Source organism: Corythoichthys intestinalis, chromosome 6 (genome assembly GCF_030265065.1).
Source record: "Corythoichthys intestinalis isolate RoL2023-P3 chromosome 6, ASM3026506v1, whole genome shotgun sequence".
Classification (NCBI taxonomy): domain Eukaryota; kingdom Metazoa; phylum Chordata; class Actinopteri; order Syngnathiformes; family Syngnathidae; genus Corythoichthys; species Corythoichthys intestinalis.
The window spans coordinates 58,300,202-58,317,897 of NC_080400.1; the positions used below are offsets into that span (position 1 = coordinate 58,300,202).

A 17,696-nucleotide genomic window follows, 5' to 3' on the forward strand; every position below is an offset into this window, starting at 1 on the left:
AATTCAGACCAGAACAAAAGTATGAAAAATCACTTGTCGAAAGAGCATGAGTGCCCTCTAGTGTCGAAAAAACCTTTGTTACCACTGAATGGTATAATGGAGTAATGTGGTTATTGTCGCGGAATCTCATTGGTGAAACTGCTAGCGCTACTGTTGGCATCTCTGGCAAATATAAAGTCACTTTGTAGAAAGAGGAAAAATGTAACAACTTCAGTGTGGCCCTAATTAGCATAGTAAGAGAATTTTGTCCTCTTCACAAATTTACTCAAGTAAAAGTAAAAAGTATTATGTCATAAAGCTACTCTAAGAAGTACATTTTTGTCAAAAAGTTACTCAAATAGATCTAACGGAGTAAAAGTAACGCATTACTACCCACCTCTGCTTGTATTTGTAATTTTTTGGGATGAATTTTTAGTTTTACAACATTATTTTGAAGTTGTGTTACTTGAGTAACATTTCTGGCTACTCTACCCTTCTCTGATGGTTATTGCCCACTATACAAAGAGTAATAATTGGGTGGGAAAAGCTCACTTTATCCATCAATTTCAAATCACTGATCATGGCATATGTATATCAATATTTTGCCACAACAGGAAATCCTTTCTGCCTGCTGGTCTTTTGAAATAGAAGAAAGGCCGACCTTCACCCACCTGGCCGGTATGTTGGATAGGCTACCCAAACTGAACCGCCGACTGTCCCACCCTGGACACTTCTAGAGTTCAACTAATGATGTCACATAGCAAGTCTGAATTCAACCAACACCTTCACTGCTGTGATTGACAAAAGGGAGTATGAAAGAAGGCGGAATTGACTTTTTATGTACAGAAAGAATTAGAACTATAATGGACCTCTATCTCCCTTTATTAATGGTGTACAGTCTGTGACTTTTTAACAGAGCTCTATTTCTCTGGATTGATTGTGTATAGTAAGTGACTTGTAATGAAATTACTGAGTTTGTACCTTACAAAAGTTAAATGTAGTTTTACTATCATCTGATTTTCACTGCTGTAATGTTCTACTTCTTAATACGGACTGATCCACACTACGGCTCCTGATGCACCTGATCTCTATAACTATGATTAAGAATGCCAATACTTCTCTCCATACCATTTGTTTCTGTTATTGTTCTGTTTTTTTATAACTTTTCTTTTTTCCCCTCCTGTTGAGTCCATGAACTCATTATCCTATGTCAATGAACGTGATAAACTTAAATCCATTTAAATTTTAATTGGGAGGGTTAATATACTAAAGCCATAGGGGCAGTTTACATGGCGACTCTGCGACACAAAGACGCAATGACTGAGTAGCGGACTCGCCTCGCGTGCATATGGTGTCGGCGAAGACGGAAGGCGAAGACAAAAAATTCTGAATCCTGCCTCTAAAGTGGAAGAATCCGATTGCAGGGGGTTGAGGGGGGGCTCCCTCGGCATGCATATCAAAGGCTCCTGCGGCGCGAGACCGCGCTGTTTGCGTCAGCACTCGTACATGTCACATTGGGCGTGCGCAGCGGTGCTACTCAACTTTAAAAACCGCAAATATGGCAGAATATCGGCTTTAATTTACTGTTTTAATAATATTTTTTAAATCAAATATGTAGAATGTTTCAATTTTTGTGCCTTTTTGAACAAATGAAAAATGACATTGCTTCGAGTGGGCGGGCATATTTTTTTCCGGGCTGAGGGAGCTTGGTGGGGTCAAAGTGCATCATTGTTGCCCTGTAAATCTGCACTGCTCCCTAGGGCCTGGCATGAATACTACATTGTTTTCATGCGGAATTGCGACATTGTTCAAATGGAGACACAGATGCAAATGCAAATTTGAAATTTTTCATATTCTCGGAGAGTCACCATGTAAACAGCCCCATAGACTTCATAACCTATTGGCATGACACAGGAAACGGGGCCGATTCGTAGGGGGCCTATTTTCAAAAACTTCAATTTCAAATATTTACAAAACCAAAGCTGCTACCGACCTAAAACAAAAACAGGCACCTACCTTAGCCATATATGAGTCTCCATGAGCAGTGGCATAAAAAAATTCAAAGTCTTTCGCTTATAAAATTCCGATTAATTATTTCTATGTAAGTATAACACAACTTAAAATGGCTGTAAAAGTCTCAGATTTTACGCTAGATGCACAAAAATCACCAAATGCAGAGATAATCACCTATATTTTCAGGGTCAATAGCAATATTTAACATATAAGTTTTTGACCAAACTTCGATTTTTTTTTTTTATTTACTTCAAGTTTTCAACAGCTAATAAATCACTTAATTTAACATCAGAAACTTAATACTTGATAATTAATTAATTAACTAGATAATTAATAAATTCTGTATGCAATCACAACTTATTATAGAATAGAATAGCCCTTTAAAATCATTATACACCATATACTCTTAGTGAATGAGGCTAGCGGCCGTCTGGCGTAAAAGGAGCTTTTCTGGCAAAACTTCTTGTGAATAAATGCTTAAATCCCTGAATTCTTCATAGATGTGGACGTAACACAGTCTCAATTCTTGGTTAAAAGCAAAGAAACCATGCAGTTAGCGTTTATTTTACGTATATTGACGAAGTACAATGCTAGTCTGTTAGTGAATGTAGCTAGCGGCCATCTGATGTAAAAGGAGCTTTTCTGGTGAAAATTCTTGTGGATAAATGCTTAAATCCATGAATTCTTTATAGATCTGGACCTAAAACAGTCTCGATTCTTGGTTAAAAGTAAACTATGAGGCTAGTCAGTTACGGAAATTTGCCGCCTCCATGTGTAAAAAAAGAAGAAAATTCCTGCTAATAAATGCAAAATGCATTCAAATGTATGCAATCACGCATGCATGGTACGAAAAATATAATATTTACCTTGAATCCTCGAACTGATCACTCCTGAGACAATCCTTCCTGTTTGTATGCGGTACAGCTTTCGTAGTTAAATCCAATCATAAGTGTATCCAAGCTTAAATCCGACATAAGCGTGTGCCGTCTTCGGCTATTACTAAATGAAGCTCGGCTCCCCCTGTTAAGACGTTACGCAAAGAATGACGAAGTGACACGTCAATAGTAATGAAGTCTATGCTAAAAAGCCCCTTTCACACACTCTGAAACACAGGAAATATCGCGGGACTTAACTGTGCAGCAGTTGTATGTGAAAACAATTTCCCGGGTCGACTGACACGGAGATAACGCGGAAATTTCACGGGTTGCGTCTTAGTATAATGTCCGGGACTTTCCCGGGAAGTGGTGTGCGTGAAAGCAGGCGTTAATTTCCCAGGTCACAGCACAATGGCTGATGACGTAAATATCATAGCGGGCCGATTGTCACTTCCTCTCTCTTCGCAGTAAGATGAAAAGCGGTAAACGAACATCTCAATTATCAACATAGCAAGCTGGAAATAGCTAAATTAAACTGAAAACATAACGAAATTAAATTGCTATAGGATCGTAGAACCGAGGAAGAGAGTCCATCAGCCATCTTTGGAAATGTGTGGTTTATTTTGTTGCCAATGTTAGTGTCCGCTACTGTGGAAACAAGGTTGTAGTTCAAAGCAGAAAATAACGGAGGGAGCCGTTCAAGGGTTTAATAAATACAAACAAAAATACACGCGATCGCAGAAAAGGGGAAATAACACAAGGGTTCGTGACAGTAGGTCAACGGGGATCAATAATACTAACCTGAGCGGTAGGCAGAGAGTCTATAAGACAGCAAAACAGAGCCAGCGGGATTCTTCCTTCAACCCTTTTCTTAGATTGCCTGGGGTTGATAAGCTTCGAATCGGCTGCAGTTATGACGTCGGGAATGCTACCTCCGGAACAAAACCTGATTTGACCATTGTGGTGACAGCAGATGCCGACGAAAAATGACGTAATGTCCGGGTTATAAACTCGCGCCAGCAGCCCTCCCCGCACAGAGAGCGCCAGTGGGCAACACGGGACAAGTCTGTGAAAGTGTCCAACCCACATGGTTCTCGGGACATCTCTACATGCGTGAAAGCAACGACGGGAGTAAATCCCACGTTACCTTACACGGGAATTTCCCTGGATATGTGTGTGAAAAAGGCTTAAGTTATTAGTAAGTAATAGTAATAAGTAGGTTAATATACTATACTAATATAATAACATCTATAGCCGTCAGTGGCAGCGAGTAGGTTAAAGTATTAAACGATGTGTCTTTTTAAAGTTTCATGGCATCCACTTTGATCCTCAAGATGAACCGAGGAGTTATCATGTAATTATTATGAGGATAATTTTGGTGTTCCATGTGGCGTTATCATGACTAGAATAATAAAATGGAACAAGGAAATTGTGAGGCAGACAACATTCCATTGCACATTATGTAACAAGTATGTAGTTTAGTATGTAGTAGTCCTAAGTTAAATGAATAGTTACCCAACCACTAGTACACATAAAGGTCTTCTTGAATGCCTGATCATCTCTAAATAATCAAATCCAGTCACGGATTAAGAAACTAATGTGTGATATACAGTACACTGTGGTATGAAAAAGTATCTGAACCTTTTGGAATTTCTCACATTTCTTCATAAAGTCCCCATCAAATGTGATCTGATCTTTTTCAAAATCAAACAGATGAAAGTACAGTGTCTGCGTTAACTGAAACCACCCAAACATTTATAGGTTTTGTTTGAACATGTTTATTTCGAATACTTAATACATAGGTACCAATAACCGGTGACAATAATAAAAAGATAAACAAAATATGAGTATTCGAAAAGGAGTGAGAAGAAGTAAAACTTACTTACTCCCACCCCTTGTCCTAAATTCCTGACATACCAGTTTCATTCTTTACATTTAAATATATACATTCTTGTTTAACATATAAACAATCTCACCATGTAACCCTGCATATTACCTATACACAAATGTTGCAAGGCCCAGTCCATTAATCAGCCTAGAAAACATAAATAAATTAATAAACAACCACAATGTCCCATATCACAAAAACCACAACACCCTAGTTGTCATCCATATCTCCCTCATCCTTATATTTTTTGAAAATCATATATCTATACAGTTTCTTAAATTGTCCTATATTTATACATTCTTTTAAATCCGCACAAAATATCTTCAGTAGTCTCACCCCACATACTGATACGCAAAAACATTTCCTTGTCGTCCGAAATCGGTACTTTGAAGTCCCTATATCCCCGTAAATTGTAACTTTTTTCATAGTTGGTAAACAACTGCTGAATATTCTGAAGTAATAAATTTCTTATAGCTTTGAACATTATTTGTGCTGTTTGGTATTGTACGATATCCAAAAACGTTTGACTTAAGAAATAGTGTGTTTGTATGATCCTGATAACCAGCTTTGTGTATGATCCATAATGCCCTTTTCTGCAGTACATTTACTGAATATAGCAAAGTTTTGTAATTATTGCCCCATACCTCGGGTTTTCATGTTTTAATGAGGATAGCATGCAAAAAATGACACAAGGGGGAAAAATAAGCAATTAAACCTCTGCCTAAGGAGACTGAAAAAGCAATTGAAACCAATTTTTACCAATCATTTTGAGTCAGGTGTGTGCCCAATCACTGATGAGTGGTTTAAAGCTGCTCTGCCCACTATGAAACACACACCTGGTAAGAATTGTCTTGATGAAAAGCATTGTCTGATGTGTATGGTCAAAAGAGCTGTCTGAAGACCAACGAGCAAGGATTGCTGATTTGTATAAAGCTGGGAAAGGATTCAAAACCATCTCTAAAAGTCTGGATGTTCCTCAATCGACAGTCAGAGAAGTTGTCTACATATGGAGAGAGTATGGCACTGTTGCTTCTCTCCCAAGGAGTGGCCGTCCACCAAAGATGACGTCAAGAGTTCAGCGCAGAATACTCAGAGACGTAAAAAAGAACCCAAGAAATCACTGGCACAGTCCAATATCTCTGTGCACACATCAACTATACACTCACCGGCCACTTTATTAGGTACACCATGCTAGTAACGGGTCGGACCCTCTTTTGCCTACCGAACTGCCTCAATTATTCGTTGCATAGATTCAACAAGGTGCTGGAAGCATTCCTCAGAGAGTTTGGTCCATATTGACATGATGGCATCACACAGGTGGTGCAGATTTGTCGGCTGCACATCCATGATGCGAATCTCCCGTTCCACCACATCCCAAAGATGCTCTATTGGATTGAGATCCGGTGACTGTGTTGGCCATTTGAGTGCAGTGAACTCATTGTCATGTTCAAGAAACCAGTGTGAGATGATTCCAGCTTTATGACATGGCGCATTATCCTGCTGAAAGTAGCCATCAGAAGTTGGATCATAAAGGGATGGACGTGGCCAGCAACAATACTCAGATAGGCTCTGGCATTCCAACGATGCTCAATTGGTACCAAGGGGCCCAAAGAATGCCAAGAAAATATTCCCCACACCTTTACATCACCACCACCACATGCCTGAACCGTTGATACAAGGCAGGATGGATCCATGCTTTCATGTTGTTGACGCCAAATTCTGACCCTACCATCCGAATTTCGCAGCAGAAATCAAGACTCATCAGACCAGGCAACGTTTTTCCAATCTTCTATTGTCCAATTTCGATGAGCTTGTGCAAATTGTAGCCTCAGTTTCCTGTTCTTAGCTGAAAGCAGTGGCACCCGGCGTGGTCTTCTGCCTCAAAGTTCGACGTACTGTGCGTTCAGAGATGCTCTTCTGCCTACCTTGGTTGTAACGGGTGGTTATTTGAGTCACTGTTGCCTTTCTATCAGCCCGAACCAGTCTGGCCATTCTCCTCTGACCTCTGGCATCAACAAGGCATTTCCGCCCACAGAACTGCCGCTCACTGGATATTTTTTCTTTTTCGGACCATTCTCTGTAAACCCTAGAGATGGTTGTGCTTGGAAATCCCAGTAAATCAGCAGTTTCTGAAATACTCAGACCAGCCCTTCTGGCACCAACAACAATGCCACGTTTAAAGTCACTCAAATCACCTTTCTTCCCTATACTGATGCTCGGTTTGAACTGCAGGAGATTGTCTTAAACCATGTCTACATGCCTAAATGCACTGAGTTGCCGCCATGTGATCGGCTGATTAGAAATTAAGTGTTAACGAGCAGTTGGACAGGAGTACCTACTAAAGTGGCCAGTGAGTGTATGTAAAACTATGCCCACTCCTCAGAGGAAGTCACTGTTGTCTAAATAAAAACTTTGTTGCTCATTTAATGTTAGCAAAAAAGCACTTGGAACAGCTCACCAACATCAACACCTCATCCCCACCGTGAAGCATAGTGTAGGGAACATCATGATTTGGGGCTGTTTTGTTGCCTCAGGGCCTGGACAACTTGCAATCATTAATGGAAGAATGAATTCAAAAGTATATCAGATGTTTTGCAGGAAAACCTGACACTGTTTGTCAGACAGTTGAAGCTAAAAAAGACGATGGATGCTGCAACAAGACAATGATCCAAAACACAGAAGTAAATCATCTTCAGAATGGTTTCAAAAGAACAAAATACACACTCTGAAGTGACATCCAACAAAATACACGTTCTGAAGTCAAAGTTCAGACTTCAACCCCATTGAGATGCTGTGGTATGACCTAAAGCAGGGGTGGGCAAACTATTCCACAAAGGGCCGCAGTGGGTGCGGGTTTTTGTTGCAACCCATTAAGAGGACACCTTTTCACCAATGTGCTGTTTTTCAAGTGCAATCAATCAATTGCAGTCAGGTGCTTCTCATTTCTGCTGAAACCTCATTGGTTAAGCTATCTGTGCTGGGTCAGTTGGAACAAAGGACCGGTTTGCCCACCCCTGACCTAAAGACAGCGATTCATGCCAGACATCCCGGTAATCTAACTGAACTAGAGCAGTTTTGTAGAGAAGAATGGGCCAAGATTAGTCCTGATCGGTGTGCCAGACTGATCTGGAGCTACAGGAAGCGTCTGATTGATTGCTTGACTGATGAAATACTAAATGTAATTGTTCACTTACTTATTTTCCCCCCTTCTGTCATTGTTTGCATGGTATCCTCATTAAAATATGAAAACCTATAAATGTTTGGTTGGTTTGAGGTAAAGCAGACTCTGTTTTTCATCTGTGTGATTATGACAAAAATCGGATCAAATTTGATGGTGATTTTATGCAGAAATGTGAGAAATTCCAAAAGGTTCCGATACTTTCTGATACCACTGTAGTATGCACACGCGGTTCACTGTACCAACAATAAATCCAGGCAAATTGGTCAAATTTAAATTTAATTGCTAATTGATATAATTTAATTCCATTATATACTCCTACATCTTTAACATTTACTAGATTATCTTGTTATCCAAATTTCCCTTGGAACATTGTCAGTGAGTTTAATGAGGGGAAAGAAAACATAAATATATGAATTGTTAACACATATACAGCAGAGCGTAAAGTGAGTTTTCCTTTAAATGGTTATATTAAATGTTTACTATGTGTATTTTTAAACAATGTGTAAAAATGAATAAGTCTCATAGTGAAATATACATCGCACTGTCTGCACTTCATACAGTAATTATATCTTTTATACGTGTTAAACTGGTCAGGAAAAGTTCTTACTTGAACCTGTGACTACTTCACTTTTCACAATCCACTATGAATATTGCCGCTGTAACATCCTCTAGTCTATTGAAAAGATTGATTGTTCAGAAGCTGCAGGATTCAGCTAATTTGGCTTTAGTTCCTTTTATTAACATGTGTGCCACGTTGGCTTTGCGAATACTGGAATAGATGGTTTACATTGTTAACGTACGTAATGTAGCTATATACGTATGTGCTGTATGTATGTATATACAAAGATAAAATGAGCTATTGTTTAAAAGTATTTATTATTCCATCTTTATTTTCTGTGTCCTTTTAAAGGAGCAATATGTAAGATTTGCACTTTGATTATTCATGAAATACCAATACTAACAGGGTTCTCAATGGTGAAACCAACATTTTCCAATTTAAGTGGATACTAAGCCCATTTTATTGTTATTGTTTTGATTCTGTGATTACAACGGATTACGAGAAAGTCTATATCTTAGTCCAGGTTGCCACAGCTCTGTAGGCGTCGTAAGGTTCCAGAAATTAGAGAAAGATATGCATATACACCACTGTTCAAAAGTTTGGGGTCGCTTTTACCCCAAACTTTTGAACCGGATTGTACATAATGAAAAATCCCATATGATACACTACGGTTCAAAAGTTTGGGGTCAAAGCGACCCCAAACTTTTGAACGGTAGTGTATATTGTACTGAGAGTAAGCTTACACATATTACAAGAACACATAGACTTCATAATGTATTGACGGGGCACGGGCCGATAAATAGGGGGCCTGCATTGTTGGCGAGGCCGTCAAAGCTGACCGAGTGGTAGACCGATTATAGACAAAGAGCTTTTTTCGTTGAAAATTATTGTGAATAAATACTTAAATCCCCGAATTCTTTATATATATGGACATAAAACAGTCTTGGTTCTTGTTTAAAAGCAAAACAAAACAAAAAAACGTGCAGTTAGCGTTTATTTTATGTAAATATGTCAAACTACAATGGTAGTCTGTAAGTGAATGTAGTTAGCGCCGGCCTAATGTAAACAGAGCTTTTTCGCTGAAAATTCTTGTGAATAAATGCTTAAATCCCCAAATTCTTTACAGATATGGACGTAAAACAGTATCGATTCTTGGTTGAAAGCAAAAAAAAAAAAATGTGGACCTGGCATTTATTTTACGTAAATATGTCGAAGTACAATGCTAGTCTGTTAGTGAATGTACCTAGCGGCCGTATGACGTAAACAGAGCTTTTCTGGTGAAATTTCTTGCGAATAAATGCTTAAATCCCCCAATTCATTATAGATATGGACGTAAAACAGTCTCGATTCTTGGTTAAAAGCAACAAAAAAAAAAAAGCGTGCAGTTAGCATTTATGTTATGTAAAGATGTCGAAGTGCAATGCTAGTTTGTTAGTGAATGTAGCAGTCTCGATTCTTGGTTAAAAGCAAAATAAAACAAAAAAAACGTGCAGTCAGCATTTATTTTACGTAAATATTGTAAACTACGATGCCAACGCAGTAGCGACTAATTTCTCCTACTGATTTTTTTCACAACGTTTCAAAATGCATGCATGGTACGAAAAATATAAGAATTACCTTGAATACTTGAATAATAGGACAAATCAGTCCTGAGACAATCCTTCCTGTTTCAATGTGGTACAGCTTTCGTACTTTTTCATGTTTGCATGTTTGTGAATAGCTCCTCTTGATGTGGGCGGCCCCTTACTTGAATGCGAGGCACAGTGCATGACCGATCTGAGCCGTTAATACATTATGAAGTCTATGCAAGAACATTTACTTAATTTTGCTCAACTATGGTTACTTGTACTACAAGTACGTGTACTTGCGTGGACTAGTACTACAAGTATACCACTGCAAAGCACTTATCAGTCAGCCCAAAGGGCTGGTTGCAGTATCATTTTTGGCCACAAATTTTACATATTGCTCCAAAAGGAAGGCATACTGCGTTGTGGAACATTGACCTTTCCAAATACATGTATGCACAGGGCAAATGTGTCTGGATATACTGTATGTCTGGTGCATGCACTGAATAAACAGCTCCCAACACTTCTGGCCTGACAGTAACACATAGGACAGCATACTGGTGCACTGTCAAGTGTGCAAGAGACTGTCTCGTAAAACCTTATTTCAGCAACTCTCAAAGTAATATGGAAACCTGGAATAATTTGTGTACTTTAAGGTATGTTTGACTAGTTGCTGTATGTTTCGTATGTTTCCTTGTGATTTATTGGGGTGGGATTTTTACAGAGAATTTGTAGAAAACTTCATGAACTTTTGTATCATTAATTAATGTTGTACATTAAAGTTCACTGGACTCAGAAGCCTCTGTCAAGTTTTTTTTAAAAATGTATTTTATTGATTTTCTTTAAATGCAAACATACAAAAGACAAGACCTGACAAAACAAATGAAGGCAAAACAACAATAACATACAGCAACAAAATGAGTAAACTGGGAATAGCAGACAGGTATTCCGTTACGTTGCTAAAAATGCAACCAGCTGGTTAAATGTGAGTGTCAGGCACGCCATTGCAAAGAGGAAGATCATAATTGACCTGTGGCATAATTCATGCTGCATAGAGCGTGTTGCTCTGTTGAACTTTCTGCAGGGTCGAGTGTTAGTAGCAGTGTTGGGTTTACTTTTTTTAGCAATACATTACACATTACTCTCAGAAATTGTAATGCCTTGTATGTACGCATTACGTTATTACTTTCTGAGGAACGTATTTTGTACTAGTTACATTTTTATTTTTTTTAACATTGATTTCAACCAGTATAAACAGGAAAGAGGAACATTTACAGGTTGAAATTGAAAGGGCAGAAGCAGAGCTTGTAAAACCAGGTCCTCACACAATATACAGTGGGGAGCAGAAGTATTTGCACCTGCTGTGATTTTTTCCTTGTTAATATCAAGGGTGTGGGTTTGGTCTCAACATTGGTAGGGGCGCTATAACAGCATAACCTGCATGTACATTTTTGCTGGGGACAGGACATTAATAAGACCATACAGATTAGGTGAATGGGGGTCAGGGCTACATTTCCCACGAACATGTAAAAATGAAAAAAGTTAAAATTATTATTTTCATGGGAGAAAGTCATATTTCAAAATAGGGGAATTCCGCCTTGCTTGGTGGTTGTTTTTTTGTGTTTTTTTGGGAGCTGGAGAATACTAACACTGGAAGTACCGGGGTTTTTTTGGGCTATAAAGAAGGACCAGAAGGGCGTCAGATGACCCCGATGCCAAACTGACTACTTGGCTTTGTCAAACAATAGACCACTCAAACAAGCATTCAAGCAGATCACCCCCCTACACACTCCTGTGGAATCACTGCCGAGGTGTGAAGCGGGGGTTCACTCTGGATAGGTACAATTAGCATCTTGAATATTTGAAAATCCAGGGCTCCCTTGGCTTCGTCAAACACGGAGGAACACGGAGATGGCCAGTGGCCGTGTTCTACAATATGATTGATAAGGCAGCACCAGAGGTTGCGCTAGACATGTTCGTTGTCTGTCATTTTGACAGGGTCATAAAAATCCGGTCATAATCTATTTTTACCCGTCACTTAAATTTTGAAAATGATAATGATGACATATTCAATAGTATTTAGTTTTCATTCATTTTTAATTAATATTGTAACGCTTGCTTGGCGGCGAAAAATTAGACATATTTTTCTCCCTCTTTTTACTCTGCTTACCGGCAACAACACCAACAAAACAACAGCTCCGCCCCCAAAGAAAAAGAGGCAACTATATAGACCCCAATCACCAACGTCACACAATGATCTTAATTGTGGTTGTCAGCCCAAAATCTTCTAAATATATATTAAATGCATCTTACCAGATATAAAATGACTGCTACATAGTCTGTGGTGATCGTTTGGTGCCCAGATTTCTTGTCGAATTACAGCAGTCCATCTCGCTCTCCTCTTCGGGTCTCTCAGAATAAGGTAGAACTTCAAGTCTCTCCGTCTATCTTCTCTGTTACTGCAACCAACCGCCACACACGCCTTCACCATTTTGATTATTAATGTTAACGAGTAGAAAAACACGCTGTAACAGGAGGCATGTACGTAGCGGTAATGTGTAAACACGACGAGCTGACACACAATATGGCGGCTCCAGTCAGGGGGGCGGAGTTGTGACGTCATGTGATTGGGGTCTATACACAGACGGCAATCTAGTCCACCAATTGGATGACGCGCTGGCACACCGGGTGCACCAATAAGAACCTCCCGTTGGTCACGTAATCTCCGAAAATTTCTGAGGAAACCTGATCGCGACATTTGGGGGTTGGTGGTGCGATCCCTGTGGCCATCCCTAAAGGCCAGTTGATGGCCCGGGGGACCACCCTTGATCCCTGGGGGGTGACGATGGCCCCTTTGCTGGGCTGCGGGAGAAGGGATGAGCTGCGCTGGCCCACATTTTCACATTTGAGGCAAGCATTTCTGGACCTCATTGCGGTAAAAAAAAATGTTTACATTCTTATTGTGTTCAACCTCACTTGAGTTGTATTTGTTTTGCCACAAGAACCGCATGAAATTATTAATGTATCATTTATGATACAAATTAGAGAGCATATACACATTTTTTTTAATCAAAATAATTATTATGTTAAAGGACCACATGAAGCTTTCGAATTTAAACAAATTCTGTTCAGTATATATGGGTTCAGGCATTATAACATGGAAGATATTCTGAACCTCCTCATCAGAGCAAATAAAATAAAAGCCTCTTCAACTCTTTACTTTCTCTTAAATATCCGATCAATTTTCCCTTGCATTTCCCTTTTTTTTATCCCATTAATTACACAAGTTTTATTTATTTCTTTATTTTTGTTGTCAGAGAAACATATGCATTTGAACCAATCAGAGCTAACTAGGGTTGTTCCGATCATGTTTTTTTGCTCCCGATCTGATCCCGATCGTTTTAGTTTGAGTATCTGCCGATCCCGATATTTCCTGATCCGATTGCTTTTTTTTTTTTTCTCCCGATTCAATTCCAATCATTCTCGACAATTTTTCCCGATCATATACATTTTGGCAATGTATGAAGAAAAAAATGAATAAAACTCGGACGAATATGTACATTCAACATACAGTACATAAGTACTGTATTTGTTTATTATGATAACAAATCCTCAAGATGGCATTTACATTATTAACATTCTTTCTGTGAGAGGGATCCACGGATAGAAAGACTCGTGACTTTGTATATTGTGACTAAATATTGCCATCTGGTGTATTTGTTGAGCTTTCAGTAAATGATACTGTAACCATGCCCAAATGCATGATGGGAAGTGGAACAATGACTGTGCGTAGTGCTACCAATTGAGATATCTTCTCTGCGTTGGGAAATAACATAAGGTGTTAAGAAAAAGATCAATTGCTAACTTGCTTCACCACATTGCTTCCCATGATATTTCTAATCGTAGGGAGAGGGATTGTATCGCTTTAGCCAATTAAAAAAAGGCTCCAAAGGCTGCCAAAATTCACTCTACTCGTTTTACGCTGCCTTTTATCTCTCTATATAGGTAAAACGGCGCCATTACAGGTTCAACGCGACAATGCGTGAGTGGGTCGTGTCGTGCATGCATTAATTGCGTTAAATATTTTAACGTGATACATTAAAAAAATTAATTAATTACTGCCGTTATTGGGATTAATTTGATAACCCTACCTTAAGCCTAAACTAAAGACTCTGGATGAGTGTAACATATTATGTTTGTAACGTTAAATACAATTAGAAAACGATTTAAAATAAAAAATATGTATATATTAAAAAAGGGCATGGCCGATATTTTTTTGCCGATTCTGATACTTTGAAAATGACATGATCAGACCCGATCGATGCCGATCGATCGGGACATCTCTAGAGCTAACTATCCATAATGATCACACGTCAATACATCAGCCAATTGAATGGACAACTGGAGTCCAGGCAGGGTTGGACACACGTTGGATGAACTCCATGGAATAAATAAATATCGGTAGAAACGGATGACGCTACACAAGCATTTTATTAGACGTAAAACATTATTTCGCCATATTCCTGTTGACCATTTGGCAGCTACATGCTCCTCCAACATCGGGTGGTTTGTCCGGCAGTCAATGTCCAGCTGCTTCGCCGGAAAAGAGCCCTCTGCCCTCAGCAGGGGAACGACGAGGTCTAACTTGCTCGTTGCCGTGCGGGTTGCCGATCGGTGAAGGCAATCGACAAGCCCGCCGTCATGTGAAATAACCCGGGCTCGTTATGTGTGATTTTCCGCTTCGAAGACTTTGAAACATCACTCGGTTCGGGTTAGCAGGTCGGCTAACTGTCACGCCTCTTGGTTTGTTTACATTCTCGGGAAGGGAAATGACAAAAACCCGACATACTACGGTGGCAAAAAATATCGTTGGGGAGGTGCGACAGTAAAGATGAAGTCATCGGTATTGACCATTATGGAGTAATTTTACCATGTCGTACTGAATAAATGCATTTTTTTAGGGCTGTCAAAATTATCGTGTTAATGGGCGGTAATTAATTTTTTAAATTAATCACGTTAAAATATTTCACGCAATTAACGCACATGCCCCGCTCAAACAGATTAAAATGACAGGACAGTGCAATGTCCACTTGTTACTTGCATTTTTTTGGAGTTTTGTCGCCCTCTGCTGGCGCTTGGGTACGACTGATTTTATGGGCTTCAGCACCCATGAGCATTGTGTAATTATTGACATCAACAATGGCGGGCTACTAGTTTATATTTTCATTGAAAATTTTACAAATTTTATTAAAACGAAAACATTAAGAGGGGTTTTAATATAAAAATTTTATAATTTGTACTAACATTTTTCTTTTAAGAACTGCAAGTATTTCTATCCATGGATCGCTTTAACAGAATGTTAATAATGTTAATGCCATCCTGTTGATTTATTGTTATAATAAACAAATACAGTACTTATGTGCCGTATTCTGAATGTATATATCAATCTTGTGTCTTATCTTTCCATTCCAACAATAATTTACAGAAAAATATGGCATATTTTATAGATGGTCTGAATTGCGATCAATTCCGATTAATTAATTTTTAAGCTTTTTAACTCGATTAAAAATTTTAATCGTTTTACAGCCCTAATTTTATTTGTTTCATATTCCTTTTAGCACAAGACTGTTATTTGTCATGACCATACCATTTATTTAGCTATTGGGGAAAAACACTTGGATAAAAAGAATATCCTGTAAAGATATTGGAGTAGAGAGACTGAAACAATGACATTTTTCGGCTCTCTTCTATGAGGTTCATCGCATTTTCCTCATTCTGAATAATTCCTCCTGAATGGGCTGAATAGTAAAACAGATGAGACCATTCTCCTGCCGACGTCATCCACCCAGAGCCAGCATCCACCTATAGACCCCAATCACGTGACGTCACAACTCCACCCCCCTGACTGGTGCCGCCATATTGTCCGTCAGCTCGTCGTGTTTACATATTACCGCTACGTACATTCCTCCTATTACTGCGTTTTTTTCTGCTTGTCTAAGGAATCACCGCTTAGTAAACGAACCCAAAAACCTTCCTGACAATCGTTAACATTGATTAATCAAAATGGTGAAGGCATGTGTGGCGGTTGGTTGCAGTTACAGAGAAGATAAATGGTCATATTAGTAGTTGCTGTGTGCCCATTGTTAAAAGGACAAATCTCTAAAGCAGCACGGTTTGTTTATCTCGGTCCATGATGCGTTTGTGTCAACAGCCAACACGATCGCAGACATCATCAGACGGAGACTACGAAGCTCGTCGCCACGGTCTCGCGGCAAGAAGATGAGCGCAACAACAGGTGTTGTGCCGAAAAATAGCGTGAAATGTCCCCCCTGACGGGAGCGCCCACATGGAAACTACTTTCTTGTACCATGAATATGTATTATTTTACTCTGCTTGAACTAATAAATGTAATACCTGTGTGATTGTCATTGGGATATGGTCATGAAAACCTGTAGACTAATATATTTCTGTTCAAAGATGGTTAAGTGGCCCAGTCCGCGATTTGTCACTAAAATACAGTACTAATATTTTGTGTAATTTAATAATTTAAAACAATCTTACAGTCGTAAATCCATTACTGTAGTGCGTCCATGAAAACATTTAATGTTTTCACGTCAATAAAGCGTTATAAATAAGCGTCTCCGTCAGGGGGGACATTTCACACGGGGTAGCTATTTTTCGACACAACAACACCGGCCGGCCGTTATCGATCAAGTTTCATTTTACAATCGTGACAACGGTGACGCTCAGCTGACCAAATGTCGGTTTATATTCGGGCCGGTGCCGATTTTGGGTACCCGACTCTTCATTGTGACGTAAACTGGAGTATGATTGTAAATTTTTTGGTCTCAGGACGAGATCTGACACATCGGTTCGGGCATCAAATATGGATCTGGCGACTGGATCGACCGAAGCTTTTCCAAATAATGGCTTTTATGCAACTCATCCGATGAGTTTACAGCGTCTGAAAGCACCGGGGCTTCCATAATTTGCAAGTGAATCCACCTTTAGAAACTACGATCATTGACAATACTGACACACAATGACGGACAATATGGCGGCACAATACAGCAAACACGTGATTGTGTGACGTTGGTGATTGGGGTCAATTGGGGACGCTAGAGCCCTATAACGGTAGGCGTGGCCACCGGCAAATTAAAAGACTAATTTCTCATCATATGCGCTTTGCCTAATTGTTGTCTATAGTTGAATCATCTTCAAATATGATTGTAATTCACATAATAATGCAATTTAAGACTTTCTTTTTCTCCTGTCGTACGCACTTTAATATGAGGTGGTTGCCCACAGTCGAAATTTGTGTGATATATTTTGTACTTTTAACATAACAAATACAATGTTAAAAATGACCCCCCCCCCCCCAAAGAAAAATGAACAAAACAGAAAGCAGAACAAACTCACGCACACTTTAATGACAAGAGAGAGTCACGAGACCTTGCGCTTCAATTCTTATTACAGCTGTCAATAAATCACTACATATTGGAATCATTTGTTTAAAGTTATTAGCGCATTCGTATGATCTTTGAACTAAATCCGCCTACGGAAAAAGCGGCGAGTTGACGTAATGCACCCCCCACCCCCTCCCCAAATAATGCCTGTTTGAGTAACGCCCAGAACA

At 39.2% G+C, this 17,696-nt stretch overlaps 1 protein-coding gene across 6 annotated transcripts in view; it reads left to right on the forward strand.

Moving 5' to 3' along the window:
* LOC130917465 (kinase suppressor of Ras 1-like) overlaps positions 1-10,846 on the forward strand; it is a 76,715-nt gene extending 65,869 nt beyond the window's left edge. For all 6 annotated transcript variants that reach the window (XM_057838907.1, XM_057838908.1, XM_057838906.1 and 3 more), the window contains one exon: positions 594-10,846. In XM_057838907.1, coding sequence (XP_057694890.1) covers positions 594-716 — 123 coding nt within the window. In that variant the 3' untranslated portion in view covers positions 717-10,846. The remainder of the gene's footprint in view (positions 1-593) is intronic.
* Positions 10,847-17,696: the final 6,850 nt, after the last annotated feature.